The sequence below is a fragment of the Mercenaria mercenaria genome, chromosome 9, assembly GCF_021730395.1.
Source record: "Mercenaria mercenaria strain notata chromosome 9, MADL_Memer_1, whole genome shotgun sequence".
Classification (NCBI taxonomy): domain Eukaryota; kingdom Metazoa; phylum Mollusca; class Bivalvia; order Venerida; family Veneridae; genus Mercenaria; species Mercenaria mercenaria.
In genome coordinates, this window is record NC_069369.1 from 44854467 (window position 1) to 44874528 (window position 20062).

Here is a 20062-nt window from a genome sequence, read left to right on the forward strand (position 1 = left end):
TCCGTAGCTCAAAAGTCAAGGTCACACTTAGACTTTAAAGGTCATATTTCATGATAGTGCAATGATGGGCGTGTCCAGTCCATATCTTTGTCATTCATGCATGGATTTTAAAATAACTACGCAGTAAGATGATGTGTTTATGACCTTGACCCCTGAATGACCTTAATCTTGAAGATCCAGTTGTCCTAAACTCTAACATCGGCCATAACTATTCATTCAAAGTGCCATCGGGGGCATGTGTCATCCTATGGAGACAGCTCTTGTTTTTGACCAAACTTTGTCAGAATGATGTATTGGTACCCTATGTTTCCCCCTGAAAATATGACTGGTTAAACAATTTTCGAGTGAGTTATGGCCCTTTGTTTATTTTTATAATTTACATAGATTTATATCGGGAAAAACTTTGAAACACTTCTTGTCCAAAACCACAGGGCCTAGGGCTTTGATATTTTGTATGTGACATCATCTAGTGGTCCTCTATTAAGATTATTCAAATTATTCCCCTAGGGTCAAATATGACTCAGCCCTGGGGGTCACACGGTTTAGATAGACTTATATAGGGAAAAACTTCGAAAATCTTCTTGTCCAAACCACAGGGCCTAGGGCTTTCATATTTGTAATGTAGCATCATCTAGTGGTTCTCTACCAAGTTTGTTCAAATTATCCCCCTAGGGTCAAATATGGCCCGCCCCAGGGGTCACATGGTTCAGATAGACTTATATATGGAAAAACTTTAAAAATCTTCTTGTCCATAACCTACAACATTCAAATTTGGACCACATGTGTAGTTTTGAGTGGCAAAATGAACCTTGACATGAGTTGATCTTGATCTTGACCTAGTGACCTACTTTCACATTTCTGTAGCTACAACCTTCAAATTTGGAGCACATGCATAGGTTTGTGTACCGAAACAAACTTTGACCTTGACATTGACCTAGTGACCTCCTTTCACATTTTTGAAGGTACAGGCTCAAATTTGGACCACAGAAATTTTTTTGGGGTTTCCAAAATAAAATATGACCTTGATTTTGACCTATGACCTACTTTACATTTCTCAAGCACACCCTTTAAAAATTTTTGTCCACATGCTAGTTTGTTACCAAATAAAATTTAAAAACTTTAGATTGACCTAATGACCTCTTTCACATTCTGAAGCTACATGCTTAAAATTTTGACCACTGCATAGTTTTGTGTTCTGATTGAATTTGACCAATTTTCCCTAGTACCTATTTTCACATTTCTAAAGCACAGCCTTCAGATTGAAGCACGCAATTAATGTACCAAAATAACTTTGACCTGAAATTGATCTAGTGACCAAACCCAAAATAATTTTGACCTTGAAATTGATCAGTACCTACTTCACTTTCTCAACCCTTTAAAAATTTGGACCACTGTATGGCCACAGGCAGTTTTGTGACCAAAATGAACTTTGACCTTGATTTTGACCTTGACTAGTTTTGAAATTGGAACATTAAAAAAGGGCCAAATGGTGGGCGCCAAGATCATTTTTGGCTTTTTGTTGAGTTATCCCCCTTATGTAAAAAAAGCTTGTGGGAGCTACAAAAAACATATAGGGATAACTTAATATTTTACATTTAAGAAATCACGAGGGGGTTTGCATTTTAAAAACAATAATTTTTAGCTTACCCAGTTTTTAATTATCCCCCCTTTAGTATAAAAATTTTTTCCATGATTTAAAAATAATCATGATTTATTCAATACTTTACACATAATTATATGAGTCATGGGGGGGGGCAGTAACTAAAACCATAAACTCACTGGCTCATTTTTTTTTACCCCCTTTGTGTTTGAATTTGTCCAAGCATTTCCTTAAATAAGAGGTACTTTCTTCAAACTTAATTTTTGTAGAACACATTGAGGGGGAGTGCAGTAACTAAGAACCATAACTCTATATGACCCTGTTTTTCAGTTGCCCCCCTTTTTTGATATTTGCTTCGGGGAGCATCCTTCGGTGTTACTGATTGCCTTGTTTAAATCTTAAACCTTCCATGAATTTTTTTTTTTGAGGCCCCAAAAAGGGTTACCCCTTTTATTCGCTTTTTTTGATACATAAAGATTTAACAAACTCACATATATGCATTTATATCTAGTGCAATTAATATTCAAGAATCTTTGAAATTCAATAATAAGATTTCATACAATACATTTACTATGTTACTATGCTCTAACATATCAAAATTGTGATGTTCTATGATATTTAGCACATAAAACAAAGACAACACATATAAAATCTATAAAATATCATGCAAAAGCAAATGAGTCTGTGCCGTAAAGAAATAGGTATATCCCTTTTATCAGTTCTGTATTGCATACTTCTATTGATCTAACTGCATATTAGATTCTAATCTTAGCGAGTATAAGTAGGAAAAATGGAAAAAAGACAAACACTCACTCATGCTCTCACTCATACAAAGTTGATTTTATGCCAGATAAATCTATAATTCTTGTATAATAAAGGTGCTCTGTGCAGGCTTTCAAGTAGTCCTACTTTTTAGCTCGACTATTCGAAGAATAAGTAGAACTATCCTACTCACCATGGCGTCGGCGTCGGCGTCACACCTTGGTTAAGTTTTTCGTACCAGTCCACATTTTGACAAAGTCTTTTGAGATAAAGCTTTGAAACTTTCAACACTTGTTTACCATCACCATGACCAGTTATAGGCAAGAGCACATAACTCTATCAAGGATTTTGGCTGAATTATGGCCCCTTTTGACTTAGAAATCATGGTTAAGTTTTTCATACCAGTTCATATTTTGACAAAGTCTTTTGAGATAAAGCTTTGAAACTTTCAACACTTGTTTACCATCACCATGTACAGTTATAGGCAAGAGTACATAACTCCATCAAGGATTTTGGCTGAATTATGGCCCCTTTCGACTTAAAAATCTCAGTTAAGTTTTTCGTACCAGTTCATATTTTGACAAAGTCTTTTTAGATAAAGCTTTGAAACTTTCAACACTTGTTTACCATCACCATGCCCAGTTATAGGCAAGAGAACATAACTCCATCAAGGATTTTGGCTGAATTATGGCCCTTTTTGACTTAGAAATCTTGGTTAAGTTTTTCGTACCAGTTCATATTTTGACAAAGTTTTTTGAGATAAAGCTTTGAAACTTTCAACACCTGTTTACCATCACCATATCCAGTTATAGGCAGGAGTACATAACTCCTCCATCAAGGATTTTGGCTGAATTATGGCCCCTTTTGACTTAGAAATCTGGGTTCAGTTTTTCGTACCAGTTAATATTTTGTGTAAAGTGTTTGACATATGGCTTTGAAACTTTTATCACTTGTTCAGTATAATAATCACTATCTGTAGGAAAGAGTACATAACTATGTCATCTATTTTGGCTGAATTATGGCCCTTTTTGACTTAGAAATCTTGGTTAAGTTTTTCGTACCAGTTCATATTTTGACAAAGTTTTTTGAGATAAAGCTTCGAAACTTTCAACACCTGTTTACCATCACCATATCCAGTTATAGGCAAAAGTACATAACTCCATCAAGGATTTTGGCTGAATTATGGCCCCTTTTGACTTAGAAATTTGGGTTCAGTTTTTCGTACCAGTTAATACTTTGTGTAAAGTGTTTGACATATGGCTTTGAAACTGTTATCACTTGTTCAGTATAATAATCTCTATCTGTAGGAAAGAGTACATAACTCTGTCGTCTATTTTGGCTGAATTGTGGCCCTTTTTGGACTTGGAAATTTGTTCTGTTTTCATACAAGTCCACGTTTTGTCAAAACTATTTGACATATTGCTTTTAAACTTTGAACACTTGTTTATCATCATGATTTCAATCTGTAGGTAAGAGTACATAACTCTGACAACTATTTTGGCTGAATTATGGCCCTTTTTGGACTTTGAAATTGGTTCACACATTGCCATTTAGTGCAAGACTTATCAAAATCCACAAATACAAGAACATTGTTTGTCTATTTTTTTTTCCTTTTGTCTGAATATCTGTGGTAATATTTTGAGCCCATTCTTCAATCAATTTTTCGAATAGTCAAGCTTGCTGTCATCCGACAGCTCTTGTTAGCTGACAGGGAGAGCTTTTGTGATCACCCTTTGTCCGTCATCCGTCCGTCCGTCCATAATTTCTTGTGAACAAGATAGAGACCACATTTTACAAGCAATTTTGATCAAACTTGTATTGACATCTCAGTTCTTTCGAAAACTGGCCAGCTCCCATCATGGGTTCTAGAGTTATTGCCCCTTAAAGGGCCAGAATTTGCTATTTTTGTGCGTCAACAATTTCTTGTCTGCATGATAGTGGTTTCATTTATGATTTTATTTTAACCAAACTTGCACACAACTTGTATTACCATAAGATCTTGGTTCCTTTCTTGAACTGGCCAGATCCCATTATGAGTTCCAGAGTTATGGCCCCTGAAAGGGCCAAAATTAGCTTTTTTGACCTTGTCTGCACAATAGCAGCTTCATTTATGATTTGAATTTAATCAAACTTGCACAAAACTTGTGTCACCATAAGGTCTTGGTTCCTTTTTTGAACCGGCCAGATACTTTTATGGGTTCAAGAGTTATGACCCCTGAAAGGGCCAAAATTAGCTTTTTTGACCTTGTCTGCACAATAGCAGCTTCATTTATGATTTGATTTAAACCAAACTTGCACACAACTTGTATCACCATAAGATCTTAATTCCTTTTTATACGCCCGAAGGGACATATTATGTTATCGCCTCGGTGTCTGTCTGTCTGTATGTCTGTTGGTTAGCAATTTCCCTTCCGCTCTGTAACTCTTGAACCCCTTGAAGGATTTCAAAGAAACCTGACACAAATGTTCACCTCATCAAAACGACGTGCAGAGGGCATGTTTCGGATGGCTCACTTCAAGGTCAAGGTCACACTTAGGGGTCAAAGGTAATATGACTTTGTTTTGTGTGTATATTGCTCTGCATTTGCGTCGATTGCAGTGCTCTTGTTTTTTATTTGGCAGATCCTTCTTTTGTTCACTTACAATAATTTTTTTCAATTACTTCCCTTTTATGTTACTATAAGTAACTTATTTAGTAACGTTTTTATTATTGGCCGTAAGGTAAAACCGAGAGCACTTTTCTGTTGTACAACATGGATGGTACCTCCAATTTTTATACGCCCGTTTGAAAAACGGGACGTATTATGGGAACGCCCCTGGCGGCAGGCGGCGTCCACAGACTTTGTCCGAGCATATCTTCTTCATGCATGGAGGGATTTTGATGAAACTTGGCACAGTTGTTCACCATCATGAGACGGAGTGTCATGTGCAAGAACCAGGTCCCTGGGTCTAAGGTCAAGGTCACACTGAGGTCAAAGGTCAAATTCAAGAATGACTGTCCGGAGCATATCTTCTTCATGCATGGAGGGATTTTGATGAAACTTGGCACAGTTGTTCACCATGCGCAAGAACCAGGTCCCTAGGTCTAAGGTCAAGGTCACACTTTGAGGTCAAAGGTCAAATTCAAGAATGACTTTGTCCGGAGCATATCTTCTTCATGCATGGAGGGATTTTGATGAAACTTGGCACAGTTGTTCACCATGCGCAAGAACCAGGTCCCTAGGTCTAAGGTCAAGGTCACACTTTGAGGTCAAAGGTCAAATTCAAGAATGACTTTGTCCAGAGCATATCTTCTTCATGCATGGAGGGATTTTGATGAAACTTGGCACAATTGTTCACCATCATGAGACGGAGTGTCACGCGGAAGAATCAGGTCCCTAGGTCTAAGGTCAAGGTCACAGAGATCAAAGGTCAAATTCAAGAATGACATTGTCCGGAGAATATCTTCTTCATGCATGGAGGGATTTTGATGAAACTTGGCACAATTGTTCACCATCATGAGTCGGAGTGTCCTGCGTAAGAATCAGGTCCCTTGGTCTAAGATCAAGGTCACACTTAGAGGCCAAAGGTCAGATACAAGAATGACTGTCCGAAGCATTTCTTCTTCATGCATTGAGAGATTTTGATGTAACTTGGCACAATTGTACACCATCATGAGACGGAGTATCATGCGCAGGTCCCTTCTTTAGAATTACTTCCCTTAGTTGTTACTATAAATAGCTTGTATCATAACTCTTTCATTACTAGTCGTAGGGAAAAATCGAGACCACTTTTCTGTAGTACAACATGCATGTTACATCCAATTCTGAGGTGTATTTGTACCCCCCGACAACAAAGTTGTAAGGGGGGGTATACTGGTTTCAGGTTGTCTGTCTGTCTGTCTGTCTGTCTGTCCGTCTGTCCGTAGACGCAATCTTGTGCGCACCATCTCTCCTTATCCCCTTGACAGAATTTAATGAAACTTCACACAAGTGTTCAGTACCAACAGTAGTTGTGCATGGGGCATGTTAGGTTCTTTTAGAAAAAAAATTTGCAGAGTTATGGGACTTTGTTTTTTTGTTACTATACTATATACATAGACACAATCTTGTGCGCACCATCTCTCCTCATCCCCTTGACACAATTTAATGAAACTTCACACAAGTGATCAGTACCAACAGTAGTTGTACTTGGGGCATGTTAGGTTCTTTTAAAAAAAAAATTTGCAGAGTTATGGGACTTTGTTTTTTGTTACTATACTCTAAAACATAGACACAACCTTGTGCGCACCATCTCTCCTCATCCCCTTGACACAATTTAATGAAACTTCACACAAGTGATCAGTACCAACAGTAGTTGTGCATGGAGCATGTTAGGTTCTTTTAGAAAGAAAATTTGCAGAGTTATGGGACTTTGTTTTTTTTTTGTTACTATACTCTATACATAGACACAATCTTGTGCGCACCATCTCTCCTCATCCCCTTGACACAGTTTAATGAAACTTCACACAAGTGATCAGTAACAACAGTAGTTGTGCATGGGGCATGTTAGGTTCGTTCAGAAAAAAAATTTGCAGAGTTATGGGACTTTGTTTTTTTGTCACTATACTATATACATAGACACAATCTTGTGCGCACCATCTCTCCTCATCCCCTTGACACAATTTAATGAAACTTCAAACAATTGATCAGTAACAACAGTAGTTGTGCATGGGGCATGTTAGGTTCTTTCAGCGACAAAAATTGCAGAGTTATGGGACTTTGTTTCTTGTTAACATACTATGTACATACAGGCTGCATATGCAATCTTGTGCGTGCCTAATCTACCAAACCCTTACACACAATTTAATGAAACTTCACACAAGTGATCAGTACCAACCCTAGTTGTGCATGGTGCATGTTACATTCTTTTTGATAAATATTCTGCATAGTTATGGGACTTTGTTTTTTGTTGCTATACTGTATACATACAGTCTATATACATACAGTCCACATAATTATGCAATCTTGTGTGCGTCAAATTGCAATGTACTGTGTCAGTGCATGCGGGGGGTACATTCATCACCTTTAGTGATAGCTCTAGTTTGACCTATCTCTACCTGGTAAGGATTTTTGTGTGGACTTACAATTTTTGGGGAGGATTTTTTTTTTTTTTTTTTTTAAAGATTAACTTCCCTTAGTTGTTACTATAAATAACTTATATTGTAACTTTTTTATAATTGACCATAGGGAAAAACCAAGACCACTTTTCTATGGTACAACATAGATGTTACTTTCAAATTTTAGGTGTATTTTAAGGTATCTCTACCTGGTTAGGAGTTTTTATGTGGATTTAGAAAAACAAAAGAATTACAATAATTACTACCACAAAATTAAAATTCCATTTGCAAATACAGGTGCTAGTGTAAAGAAATTTGCTGTGACGGGCGTATATTGTGACATTCTGGCACTCTTGTTTGGAATATTTTGACATATCTGTACCTTGTAAGAATTTTTTTTTCTTTTTGGTTAAATTCTTCCCATTGTTCTTCCTTTCCTTTGGACTTAGATTTATTTTTAGCTCACATGTCACAAAGTGACAAGGTGAGCTTTTGTGATCGCGCAGCGTCCGTCGTCGGTGCGTAAACTTTTGCTTGTGACCACTCTAGAGGTCACATTATTTATGGGATCTTTATGAAAGTTGGTCTGAATGTTCATCTTGATGATATCTAGGTCATGTTCGAAACTGGGTCATGTGCGGTCCAAATCTAGGTCAGTAGGTCTAAAAATAGAAAAACCTTGTGACCTCTCTATAGGCCATACTTTCTAATGGATCTTCATGAAAGTTAGTCAGAATGTTCACCTTGATGATATCTAAGTCAGGTTTGAAACTGGGTTACGTGCGGTCAAAAACTAGGTCAGTAGGTCAAATAATAAAAAAACCTTGTGACCTCTCTAGAGGCCATATTTTTCATGGGATCTGTATAAAAGTTGGTCTGAATGTTCATCTTGATGATATCTAGGTCAGATTCGAAACTGGGTCACGTGCATTCAAAAACTAGGTCAGCAGGTCTAAAAATAGAAAAACCTTGTGACCTCTCTAGTGGCCATACTTTTCAATGGATCTTCATGAAAATTAGTCAGAATGTTCACCTTGATGATATCTAGGTCAGGGTCAAAACTGGGTCACGTGCCGTCAAAAACTAGGTCATAAGGTCAAATAATAAAAAAAACCTTGTGACCTCTCTAGAGGCCATATTTTTCATGGGATCTGTATGAAAATTGGTCTGAAAGTCCATCTTGATGATATCTGGGTCAACTGCGGTTAAAAACTAGGTCAGTAGGTCTAAAAATAGAAAAACCTTGTGACCTCTCTAAAGGCCATACTTTTGAATGGATCTTCATGAAAATTGGTCAGAATGTTCAACTTGATGATATCTAGGTCAGGTTCGAAACTGGGTCACGTGCCTTCAAAGACTAGGTCAGTAGGTCAAATAATAATAAAACTTTGTGACCTCTCTAGAGGCCATATTTTTCATGGGATCTGTATGAATGTTGGTCTGAATATTCATCTTGATGATATCTAGGTCAAGTTCGAAACTGGGTCAACTGCGGTCAAAAAGTAGGTCAGTAGATCTAAAATAGAAAAACCTTTTGACCTCTCTAGAGGCCATATTTTTCAATGGATTTTCATGAAAATTGGTCTGAATGTTCACCTTGATGATATCTAGATAAAATTCGAAACTGGGTCACGTGCGGTCAAAAACTAGGTCATTAGGTCAAATAATAGAAAAACCTTGTTACCTCTCTAGAGGCCATATTTTTCATGAGATCTTCATGAAAATTGGTGAGAATGTTCACCTTGATGATATCTAGGTCAAGTTCAAAACTTGGTCACGTGCTTTCAAAAACTAGGTCATTAGGTCAAATAATAGAAAAACCTTGTGACCTCTCTAGAGGCCATATTTTTCAGTGGATCTTCATGAAAATTGGTCAGAATTTTTATCTTGATGATATCTAGGTCAAGTTCAAAACTGGGTCACATGAGCTCAAAAGCTAGGTCACTATGTCAAATAATAGAAAACAAAATGTCTTCATACTCACTTCAAAACTGGGTCACGTGGGGACAGGTGAGCGATTCAGGACCATCATGGTCCTCTTGTTAATTTCTTCCCTTTATTGTTCCAGTCATTTGGGCTTCATCAGTCAAAATTTTGCTCCTATCCTCCTCTGATGTAATCATTCGGGCATGAAACTACTGGCCTGAAAATGATTTTATTTGAAGTAACTTTAAGAAAATTTCAACTATATTTTCTCATAATTTTTTTGATTGATCTTGATTATGATTTTTAGCTCACCTGAGCAATGCTCAGGTGAGTTTTTCTGATCGCTCAATGTCCGGTGGTCGTCTGTCTGTCAACATTTAGCTTGTGTATGCAATAGAGGCTGTATTTTTCAGCTGATCTTCATGAAAATTGGTCAGAATGATTACCTTGATGAAATCTAGGCCGAGTTTGAAAGTGGGTCATCTGGGGTCAAAAACTAGGTCACTAGGTCAAATCAAAGAAAAACCTTGTGTGTGCGATAGAGGCTGTATTTTTCAATTAATCTTCATGAATTTTGGTCAGAATGATTACCTTGATGAAATCCAGGCAGAGTTGAAAATGGGTCATCTGGGATATAAAACTAGGTCACTAGGTCAAATCAAAGAAAAACCTTGTGTATGCAATAGAGACTGTTTTTTTTTAACTGATCTTTATGAAATTTGGTCAGAATGATAACCTTGATGAAATCTAGGCCGAGTTTGAAAGTGGGTCATCTGGGTTCAAAAACTTGGTCACTAGGTCAAATCAAAGAAAAACCTTGTGTATGCGATAGAGGCTGTATTTTTCCATTAATCTTCATGAATTTTGGTCAGAAAGATAGCCTTGATGAAATCTAGGCCGAGTTCGAAAATGGGTCATCTGGGATCAAAAACTAGGTCACTAGGTCAAATCAAAGAAAAACCTTGTGTATGCGATAGAGGCTGTATTTTTCAGTTAATCTTCATGAATTTTGGTCAGAATGATTACCTTGATGAAATCTAGGCTGATTTTTGAAAATGGGTCATCTAGGGTCAAAAACTAGTTCACTAGGTCAAATAAAAGAAAAACCTTTTTGTATGCGATTTGGCTGTATTTTCCATTAATTTTCAGAATTTTGTTCAGAATGAAAACCCTTTGGGATGACATCTAGGCCGAGTACGAAAACAGGTCTCTGGGGTCAAAAACTAGGTAAATAGGTCAAATGAAAAAAAACCTTGTGTATGCGATAGGGCTGTATTTTCAATTATCCCCATAAATTTTGGTCAGAATGATTGCCTTGATGAAATCTAGGTCAAGTTCGAATATGGGTCCTCTGGGGTCAAAAAGTAGGTCACTAGGTCAAATCAAAGGAAAAAAGCTTGTATATGCGATAGAGCTGTATTTTTCAATGATCTTCCTAAAATTTAAAATTTCCAAAATGATAACCTGAATGAAATCTAGGCTGAGTTTGAAAATGGATCATCTTGGGTCAAAAAGTAGGTCACTAGGTCAGATCAAAGAAAAACATTGTGTATGCGATAGAGGCTGTATTTTTCAATTGATTTTCATGAAATTTGGTCAGAATGATAGTCTTGATGCAATCTAGGTCAAGTTCGAATATGGGTCTCGTTCTCTGGGGTCAAAAATTAGGTCACAGGTCGAATCAAAGAAAATACTTATTTATACTCAAGATTTTTGCTACAATTTTAATGATAATTGGTCAGAATATTTTTTCCATGAAATCACTAGGTCAAACATGTTTACAACACTGTTATGGTGTGTTTCTCAGGTGAGCGACCTAGGGCCATCTTGGCCCTCTTGTTTGACCTTCTTGTCCTTAAGTGCAATGATAACAGGTGAGCGATATAGGGCCATTTTGGCCCTCTTGTTCCTACTTTTTAGGTCTGTTCCTACTTTTTTCCTACTTTTAAAAAAAAAACTCCTACTATTCCTACTTTTTTATTTAAAGAAGAAGAAATATGTTAACAAATGTTTTTATGCCTCCAAAGGGAGGCATATTAGTTTTCAACTGTCCGTTCGTTAGTCACAACGTTAACTTTTTGCATGAAGGCACTTTACTCGCGAACCACTGCACCCAGGACCTTCAAACTTCACATGGTGATAGTACTCATTGAGTACACGCCCACTACAGACATTGGGGTCACCAGGTCAAAGGTCAAGGTCACAGGGGCCAACGTTAACTTTTTGCATGAAGGCACTTTACGCGCGCACCACTGCACCCAGGATCTTCAAACTTCACCTGCTGATAGTACTCATAGAGTACACGATCCCTACTGACTTGCGGGTCACCAGGTCAAATGTCAAGGCACTGCGGGGGCATTTGTCACCATTAGTGACAGCTCTTGTTAGTCTATATTTGTAGAATGAATTTTGTTACATAAAACAAGGACTAACAATATACTGGTGAGGCTCTGCTATGTACAATTGGACCTCAGAGCATCATAAAATAGACATACCTTATATCAGGCCCGGTTCCATGGCTGGAACGAGGGGGCCTGTGCCCCCCAGTTGGTTGAGAAGTGATCTATACTCATCAAAGATGCACCAAAGTACATTTTGGCAAAGAATATTTTTTTAAAAATTTAGACCCAAAATGCACCAGAGGCCACCATTTCATACCTATATTTCAAAATGACCTAGACTCCAGCATTTCATGCCTGTGTTTCAAAATGTTTCAGGGGGAAAGCCCCCTGACCCCCCCCCTAAACTGGGGGGAGTGTCCCCTCCAGTACCTCAAACTTTAGACCAAAAAATGAACCAGAGGCCTCCATTTCATACCAGTATTTCAAAATTTTCCAGGTGAAGAGCCCCTGACCCTCCTAAAATGTGGGGAGTACCCCTCCAGTACCTCAAACTTTAGACCAAAAAATACACCAGAGGCCTACATTTCATACCTGTACTAGTATTTCAAAATCAAGAAAATTGGTCAGAATGTTCACCTTGATAATATCTAGGTCAAGTTTGAAAGTGGGTCACGTGCCGTCAAAAACTAGGTCAGTAGGTCAAATAATGAAAAAACCTTGCGACCTCTCGAGGCGATATTTTTCATGGGATCTGTATGAAAGTTGGTCTGAATGTTTATCTTGATAATATCTAGGTTAAGTTCGAAACTGGGTCATCTGCGGTCAAAAACTAGGTCAGTAGGTCTAAAAATAGAAAAACCTTTTGACCTCTCTAGAGACGATATTTTTCAACGGATCTTCATGAAAATTGGTGAGAATGTTCACCTTGATGATTTCTATGTCAAATTTGAAACTGGGTCACGTGCCTTCAAAAACTAGGTCATTAGGACAATTAATAAAAAAACCTTGTGACCTCTCTAGAGGCCATATTTTTCAATGGATCTGTACGAAAATTGGTCTGAATGTTCATCTTGATGATATCTAGGTCAAGTTCAAAACTGGGTCACATGAGCTCAAAAACTAGGTCACTATGTCAAATAATAGAAAAAACAACATCATACTCAGTTCAAAACTGGGTCATGTGGTGACAGGTGAGCGATTCAGGACCATCATGGTTCCCTTTGTTACGTAAAACATATTCAATGGCGTTTTACAAATAATAAAAAATACGACAAAAATTAAGACATTTTAAATGAAATATGACATAAATGAGCATAAATATCATTGTGAATAAACTATTTAGTAAGCATTAAACAAAAGATCAGGCATCAGATAAGGTTAATAAAATATTAGAATATTAAGATACAGTAAGATAGCTGTTTGTTATTAAGTAAGAATAAGTGGGTTATTGCGCTATGTCCAGAAGTTATTACAAACAACTGTATTTTTGTATTTGTTGAATATTTGTCCCCCCAATATGGACAGAAGCCCTCTTCCATAATTACCCCCTCTTGGCGCTATGCACCTCGCCGGTGACACTTTTGTTCTAAACTGATGCCCCCTCTCCATCAAACATTTCTGGAGACTGGGCCTTTATATTGTGATTGAAGTTCATTTGAAGTGTCCTGCTGTGTTACTGTGAGTAAATGAGAGAGATTTTGGGGTAAGTTTGTTCTCGTAAGTTCCTACATTTTTTCATCAGATTCCTAATTTTCTCCTACATTTTAGCTCACCTGAGCACAAAGTGCTCATGGTGAGGTATTGTGATCATGCTGTGTCCGTCGTCCGTGCATGTGTGAGTCCGTCCATCTGTGCGTCAAGTCATCTGTCGTCAACATTTGTGTTTAAACGACATCTTCTCGAAAACCACTGAATGGATTTTGATGAAACTTGGCCATGATGTTCCTTGGGTGGTCCTCTACCAAAGTTGTTCAAACAGTTCCACTTGGTTGCACATAGGGGCTGCCAGAGCTAAAAATAGAAAAAATTTCAAACGACATCTCCTCCTAAACCGATGGTCCGATTTTGAAATAATTATACACAAATGGTCCTTGTGTGACCCTCTACCAAGATTATTCAAATTATTTTGATTTGTCAAAAAACATGGCCGCCAGAGGACATGGTCACTTTTCCCTATATGTATATAGTGGAAACTTTAAAAATCTTCTTATGTGAAACTGCTGGCCCAATTTTAGAATAATTTTACACAAATGGTCCTTGTGTGACCCTCTACCAAGATTGTTCAAATTATTTCGATTTGTCAAAAAACGTGGCCGCCAGAGGACATGGTCACTTTTCCCTATATGTATATAGTGCCCGATTTTAAAATAATTTTGCACAAATGGTTCTTGTATGACCTTCTACAAATAGTGACCCTCTACCAAGATTTTTCAAATTATTCAGATTCGTCAAAAAGCATGGCCACCAGGGGGCGTGGTCACTTTTCTTCTCTGAATCAATAATATCTAGAGCCTTGATATTTGGCGTGTGATATCAAAATTTTGTAATGTCTCCCTAATGTTCAATTATTGCCCTGGGTTTCAAAGTGGGGTGTGACTATATATAATATAGGTTAACATAGAAGAAACCTAACTCTGTACTTATACAAACACACTTGAAGTCTTGTACACAGGTGAGTGCTTTAGGGTCAATGACCCTCTTGTTTATATCAGAGACTCCTACTTTTCTCCTAGTTTTTCATCAAAGGTCACTTTAAAGCCTGTCTGTGTTTAATATTTAGAAAACTAAAGCCGTAACAAAGCTGAACACAGGGACCATGAATTAGTACTCCAGAAAGTACCATTTGCTGTTGTCCACTTAAGTATATGCTCATGCCTTTAAGCTCTACAGGGGGAGACATGATGTTAAACAACCATCTATTTTTGTTACAGAGGAAGAAGAAGATGATTTTTCTGGAAAAAGACCTTGAGGAAACCAAGGCAACAGAGGACAAGAAATTGCGCCTTAAACTGGTAAAATGTTATGAATTACTCGAAACATTATATTATTTCTATGATTTGAAGATTCTAATGTTGGTTTAAAAAAGTATGTAGTTCATTGCAAGAACAAATGGTTTCTGGTTAAGAACTAGAAATCTCTTAGGCAAACTTTAGGTGGAAATTGCCTGTTACATATAGATAGCACCTGTTGTTTTTAGGTCAGTAGGTCATAGTCCTACAGTTCTCTAAAAAATGAAAATCAAAATGCCTACAACCATCAGAATGTTCCAGTAGATGTGGTTTGTATTGTTAGCTCACATGTCACAAAGTGACAAGGTGAGCTTTTGTGATCGCTCGGCGTCCATCATCCGTGCGTAAACTTTTGCTTGTGACCACTCTAGAGGTCACATTTTTCATGGGATCTTTATGAAAGTTGGTCAGAATGTTCATCTTGATGATATCTAGGTCAAGTTCGAAACCGGGTCAACTGCGGTCAAAAACTAGGTCAGTAGGTCTAAAAATATAAAAACCTTGTTACCTCTCTAGAGGCCATACTTTTGAATGGATCTTCATGAAAATTGGTCAGAATGTTCAACTTGATGATATCTAGGTCAGGTTCGAAACTGGGTCATGTGCCTTCAAAAACTAGGTCAGTAGGCCAAATAATAAAAAAAACCTTGTGACCTCTCTAGAGGCCATATTTTTCATGGGATCTGTATAAAAGTTGGTTTGAATGTTCATCTTGATGATATTTAGGTCAGATTCGAGACTGGGTCAACTGTGATCAAAAAGTAGGTCAGTAGATCTAAACTTCATAGAAATTCACATAATGTTTCCTTTATCATTTCATTGTGTGTTAACCAGTAGGAGACTTTATAGAACTTCACATAATGTTTCCTTTATCATTTCATCCTGTTAACCAGTAGGAGATTTATAGAACGTCACATAATGTTTCCTTTATCATTTCATTGTGTGTTAACCAGTAGGAGACTTCATAGAATTTCACATAACGTTTCCTTTATCATTTCATTGTTAACTAGTAGGAGACTTTATAGAACTTCACATAATGTTTCCTTTATCATTTTATTGTGTGTTAACCAGTAGGAGACTTCATAGAACTTCACATAATGTTTCCTTTATCATTTCATCGTGTTAACCAGTAGGAGATTTATAGAACTTCACATAATGTTTCCTTTATCATTTCATTGTGTGTTAACCAGTTACTAAGGAGACTTTATAGCAGTATTTTCTTCACTTGTTTATTAATGCCTTTAAGTTCATATCTTGTTTAAGGTGTGTTTGAACTGTGTATTTCAGCATACAGAGACTATACAAGCAGTGTTTCTGACGTATTTTCGTATTCTAAAGAAAGCTACAAGTTCAGTTCTGTTTCCCTTTGTACTTGAAGGACTTGCCAAGTAAGTTACCAGAATGATATACAGTACAACTTGTAATAAGAGACCACCCAAGGGAAGGACAAAAAGTGGTATCTTTATACAAATGGTCTCTTAATACAACATAAATTGTTCTTTAACAACATGAAAAGGAACTGAAAAAGTGATCTCTTAATGTAAAATTAATGGTCTCTTAATAGACATGGTCGCTTGAACAAGTTGGACTGTGTAACTGCTGCACCAAGTAGAATCCATTAAAGCAATAAGATTAAAATAGATATCTGAAGTATGATAATCATCAAATCACTGTTTACCTAACTATTTGAAGAATGTGTAGAGGTATTGCAATCACCCATGTGATGGTGTTAAATTTTGATTTGGTTAAGTTTTGCATGTAAACTGGTATCTTCGTTACCATTGATACAAATGGATTGAAACTTCACACACATATTTACTGTGATGATATGACATTGTGCAGGTTCCATGACACTAATTTGCATTTTTACACAGTAATCCCTCATTTTTAGCTCACCTGAGCTTTTGTGATTGCTCGATGTCCGGCATCCGGCATCTGTCGACCGTCAACATTTAGCTTGTGTATGCAATAGAGGCTGTATTTTTCAACTGATCTTCATGAAATTTTGTCAGAATGATAACCTTGATGAAATCTAGGCCAAGTTCAAAAATGGGTCATCTGGGTTCAAAAACTAGGTCACTAGGTCAAATCAAAGAAAAAACCTTGTGTATGCGATAAAGGCTGTATTTTTCAACTGATCTTCATAAATTTAGGTCAGAATGATTACCTTGATAAAATCTAGGCCAAGTTCGAAAATGGGTCATCTGGGATCAAAAACTAGGTCACTATGTCAAATAAAAGAAAAACCTTGTGTATGTGATAGAGGCTGTATTTTTCAATTGACTTTCATGAATTTGGTCAGAATGATTAACTTGATGAAATCTAGGCCAAGTTCAAAAATGGGTCATCTGGTGTCAAAAACTAGGTCACTAGGTCAAATCAGGGAAAAACATTGTATATGCAATGGTGGCTGCATTTTACATTCGATTTTCATAAAATTTAGTCAGAATGGTTACCTTGATGAAATCTAGGTCAAGTTTGAATATGGGTAATCCGGGGTCAAAAACTAGGTTACTAGGTCAAATCAAAGAAAAACCTTGTGTATGCAATAGAGGCTGTATTTTTCAATTGATCTTCATGAAATTTGGTCAGAATGATGCAGGGTTGCCAGCAGTCTTGAAAAGTCAGGGAAATTGGTTTCTTTTTCAAGGTCAGGGAATTGTCGGAATTTTAAAATTTGGTCAGTGAAAAATGAAAATCCTGGAAAGTCAGGGGAAAATGATTTCAAAGCTCGAAGAAGTTAATCCTTTTAAACTTTTGTGGCTATGGTAGTCTTCAAGCATTAAATTTAAGTAATAAAAAACAAAGTTTAATGATGTAATACTGTAACATGTATTTAATTTGTTTAAATCCACCATTTTTCTTTAAACACTGATTTTGCTTGAAGACTGAAAGGCTTTGCAACCCTTGCCTCCAGAGCTAACTAACATTTTTAGCTCACCTGTCACAAAGTGACAAGGTGAGCTTTTGTGATCGCGCGGTGTCCGTCGTCCGTCCGTGCGTGCGTCCGTGCGTCCGTAAACTTTTGCTTGTGACCACTCTAGAGGTCACATTTTTCATGGGATCTTTATGAAAGTTGGTCAGAATGTTCATCTTGATGATATCTAGGTCAAGTTCGAAACTGGGTCACGTGCCTTCAAAAACTAGGTCAGTAGGTCGGAAAATAGAAAAACCTTGTGACCTCTCTAGAGGCCATATATTTCACAAGATCTTCATGAAAATTGGTCAGAACGTTCACCTTGATGATATCTAGGTCAAGTTCGAAACTGGGTCACGTGCCATCAAAAACTAGGTCAGTAGGTCAAATAATAGAAAACCCTTGTGACCTCTCTAAAGGCCATATTTTTCATGGGATCTGTATGAAAGTTGGTCTGAATGTTCGTCTTGGTGATATCTAGGTCAAGTTCGAAACTGGGTCATGTGCATTCAAAAACTAGGTCAGTAGGTCTAAAAATAGAAAAACCTTGTGACCTCTCTAGAGGCCATATATTTCATGAGATCTTCATGAAAATTGGTCAGAATGTTCACCTTGATGATATCTAGGTCAAGTTTGAAAGTGGGTCACGTGCCATCAAAAACTAGGTCAGTAGGTCAAATAATAGAAAAACCTTGTGACCTCTCTAGAGGCCATATTTTTTATGGGATCTGTATGAAAGTTGGTCTGAATGTTCATCTTGATGATATCTAGGTCAAGTTCGAAAGTGGGTCACGTGCCTTCAAAAACTAGGTCAGTAGGTCAAATAATAGAAAAACCTTGTGACCTCTCTAAAGGCCATATTTTTCATGGGATCTGTATGAAAATTGGTCTGAATATTCATCTTGATGATATCTAGGTCAAGTTCGAAACAGGGTCATGTGCGATCAAAAACTAGGTCAGTAGGTCTAAAAATAGAAAAACCTTGTGACCTCTCTAGAGGCCATACTTGTGAATGGATCTCCATAAAAATTGGTCAGAATGTTCACCTTGATGATATCTAGGTCAGATTTGAAACTGGGTCACGTGCCTTAAAAAACTAGGTCAGTAGATTAAATAATAAAAAAACCTTGTGACCTCTCTAGAGGCCATACTTTTCATGGGATCTGTATGAAAGTTGGTCTGAATGTTCATCTTGATGATATCTAGGTCAAGTTTGAAACTTGGTCAACTGCGGTAAAAAACTAGGTCAGTAGGTCTAAAATTATTAAAATCTTTTGACTTCTCTAGAGGCCATATTTTTCAATGGATCTTCATGAAAATTGATCTGAATGTTCACCTTGATGATATCTAGGTCAGTTTCGAAACTGGGTCAGTAGATATAAAAATAGAAAAACCTTGTGACCTCTCTAGAGGCCATATTTTTCACGAGATCTTCATGAAAATTAGTGAGAATGTTCACCTTGATGATATCTAGGTAAAGTTCAAAACAGGGTCACGTACCTTCGAAAACTAGGTCAATAGGTCAAATAATAGAAAAACCTTGTGACCTCTCTAGAGACCATATTTTTCAATGGATCTTCATGAAAATTGGTCAGAATTTTTATCTTGATAATATCTAGGTCAAGTTCAAAACTGGGTCACATGAGCTCAAAAACTAGGTCACTATGTCAAATAATAGAAAAAATGACGTCATACTCGAAACTGGGTCATGTGGGAAGAGGTGAGCGATTCAGGACCATCATGGTCCTCTTGTTTGTTATTTTGTAGGAAAGTGACACATGAAGAGAGCCTACAACTAACATTATTCTAATACACGTTTTTAGCTCACCTGTCATATAGTGACAAGGTGAGCTTTTGTGATCACCCTTCGTCCGTCGTCCGTCGTGTGTGCGTCCGTCAACAATTTCTTGTCTGCACGATAGTGGTTTCATTTATGATTTTATTTTAACCAAACTTGCACACAACTTGTATCACCATAAGATCTCGGTTCCTTTCTTGAACTGGCCAGATCCCATTATGGGTTCCAGAGTTATGGCCCCTGAAAGGGCCAAAATTAGCTATTTTGACCTTGTCTGCGCAATAGCAGCTTTATTTATGATTTGATTTTTACCAAACTGGCACACAACTTGTATCACCATAAGATCTTGGTTCCTTTCTTGAACTGGCCAGATCCCATTATGGGTTCCAGAGTTATGGCCCCTGAAAGGGCCAGAATTAGCTATTTTGACCTTGTCTGCACAATAGCAGCTTCATTTATGATTTTATTTTAACCAAACTTGCACACAACTTGTATCACTATAAGATCTTGATTCCTTTCTTGAACTGGCTAGATTCCATTATGGGTTCCAGAGTTATGGCCCCTGAAAGGGCCAGAATTAGCTATTTTGACCTTGTCTGCACAATAGCAGCTTCATTTATGATTTGAATTTA

General features: G+C 37.2%; 1 protein-coding gene across 1 annotated transcript in view; it reads left to right on the plus strand.

Annotated features, from left to right (window-relative positions):
• Nucleotides 1–20062, plus strand: part of LOC123547002 (nucleolar complex protein 3 homolog) — a 323445-nt gene that overhangs the window by 177701 nt on the left and 125682 nt on the right. Inside the window, exons 12-13 of the mRNA XM_053551318.1 lie at nucleotides 14638–14718; nucleotides 16003–16103. Coding sequence (XP_053407293.1) covers nucleotides 14638–14718; nucleotides 16003–16103 — 182 coding nt within the window. The remainder of the gene's footprint in view (nucleotides 1–14637; nucleotides 14719–16002; nucleotides 16104–20062) is intronic.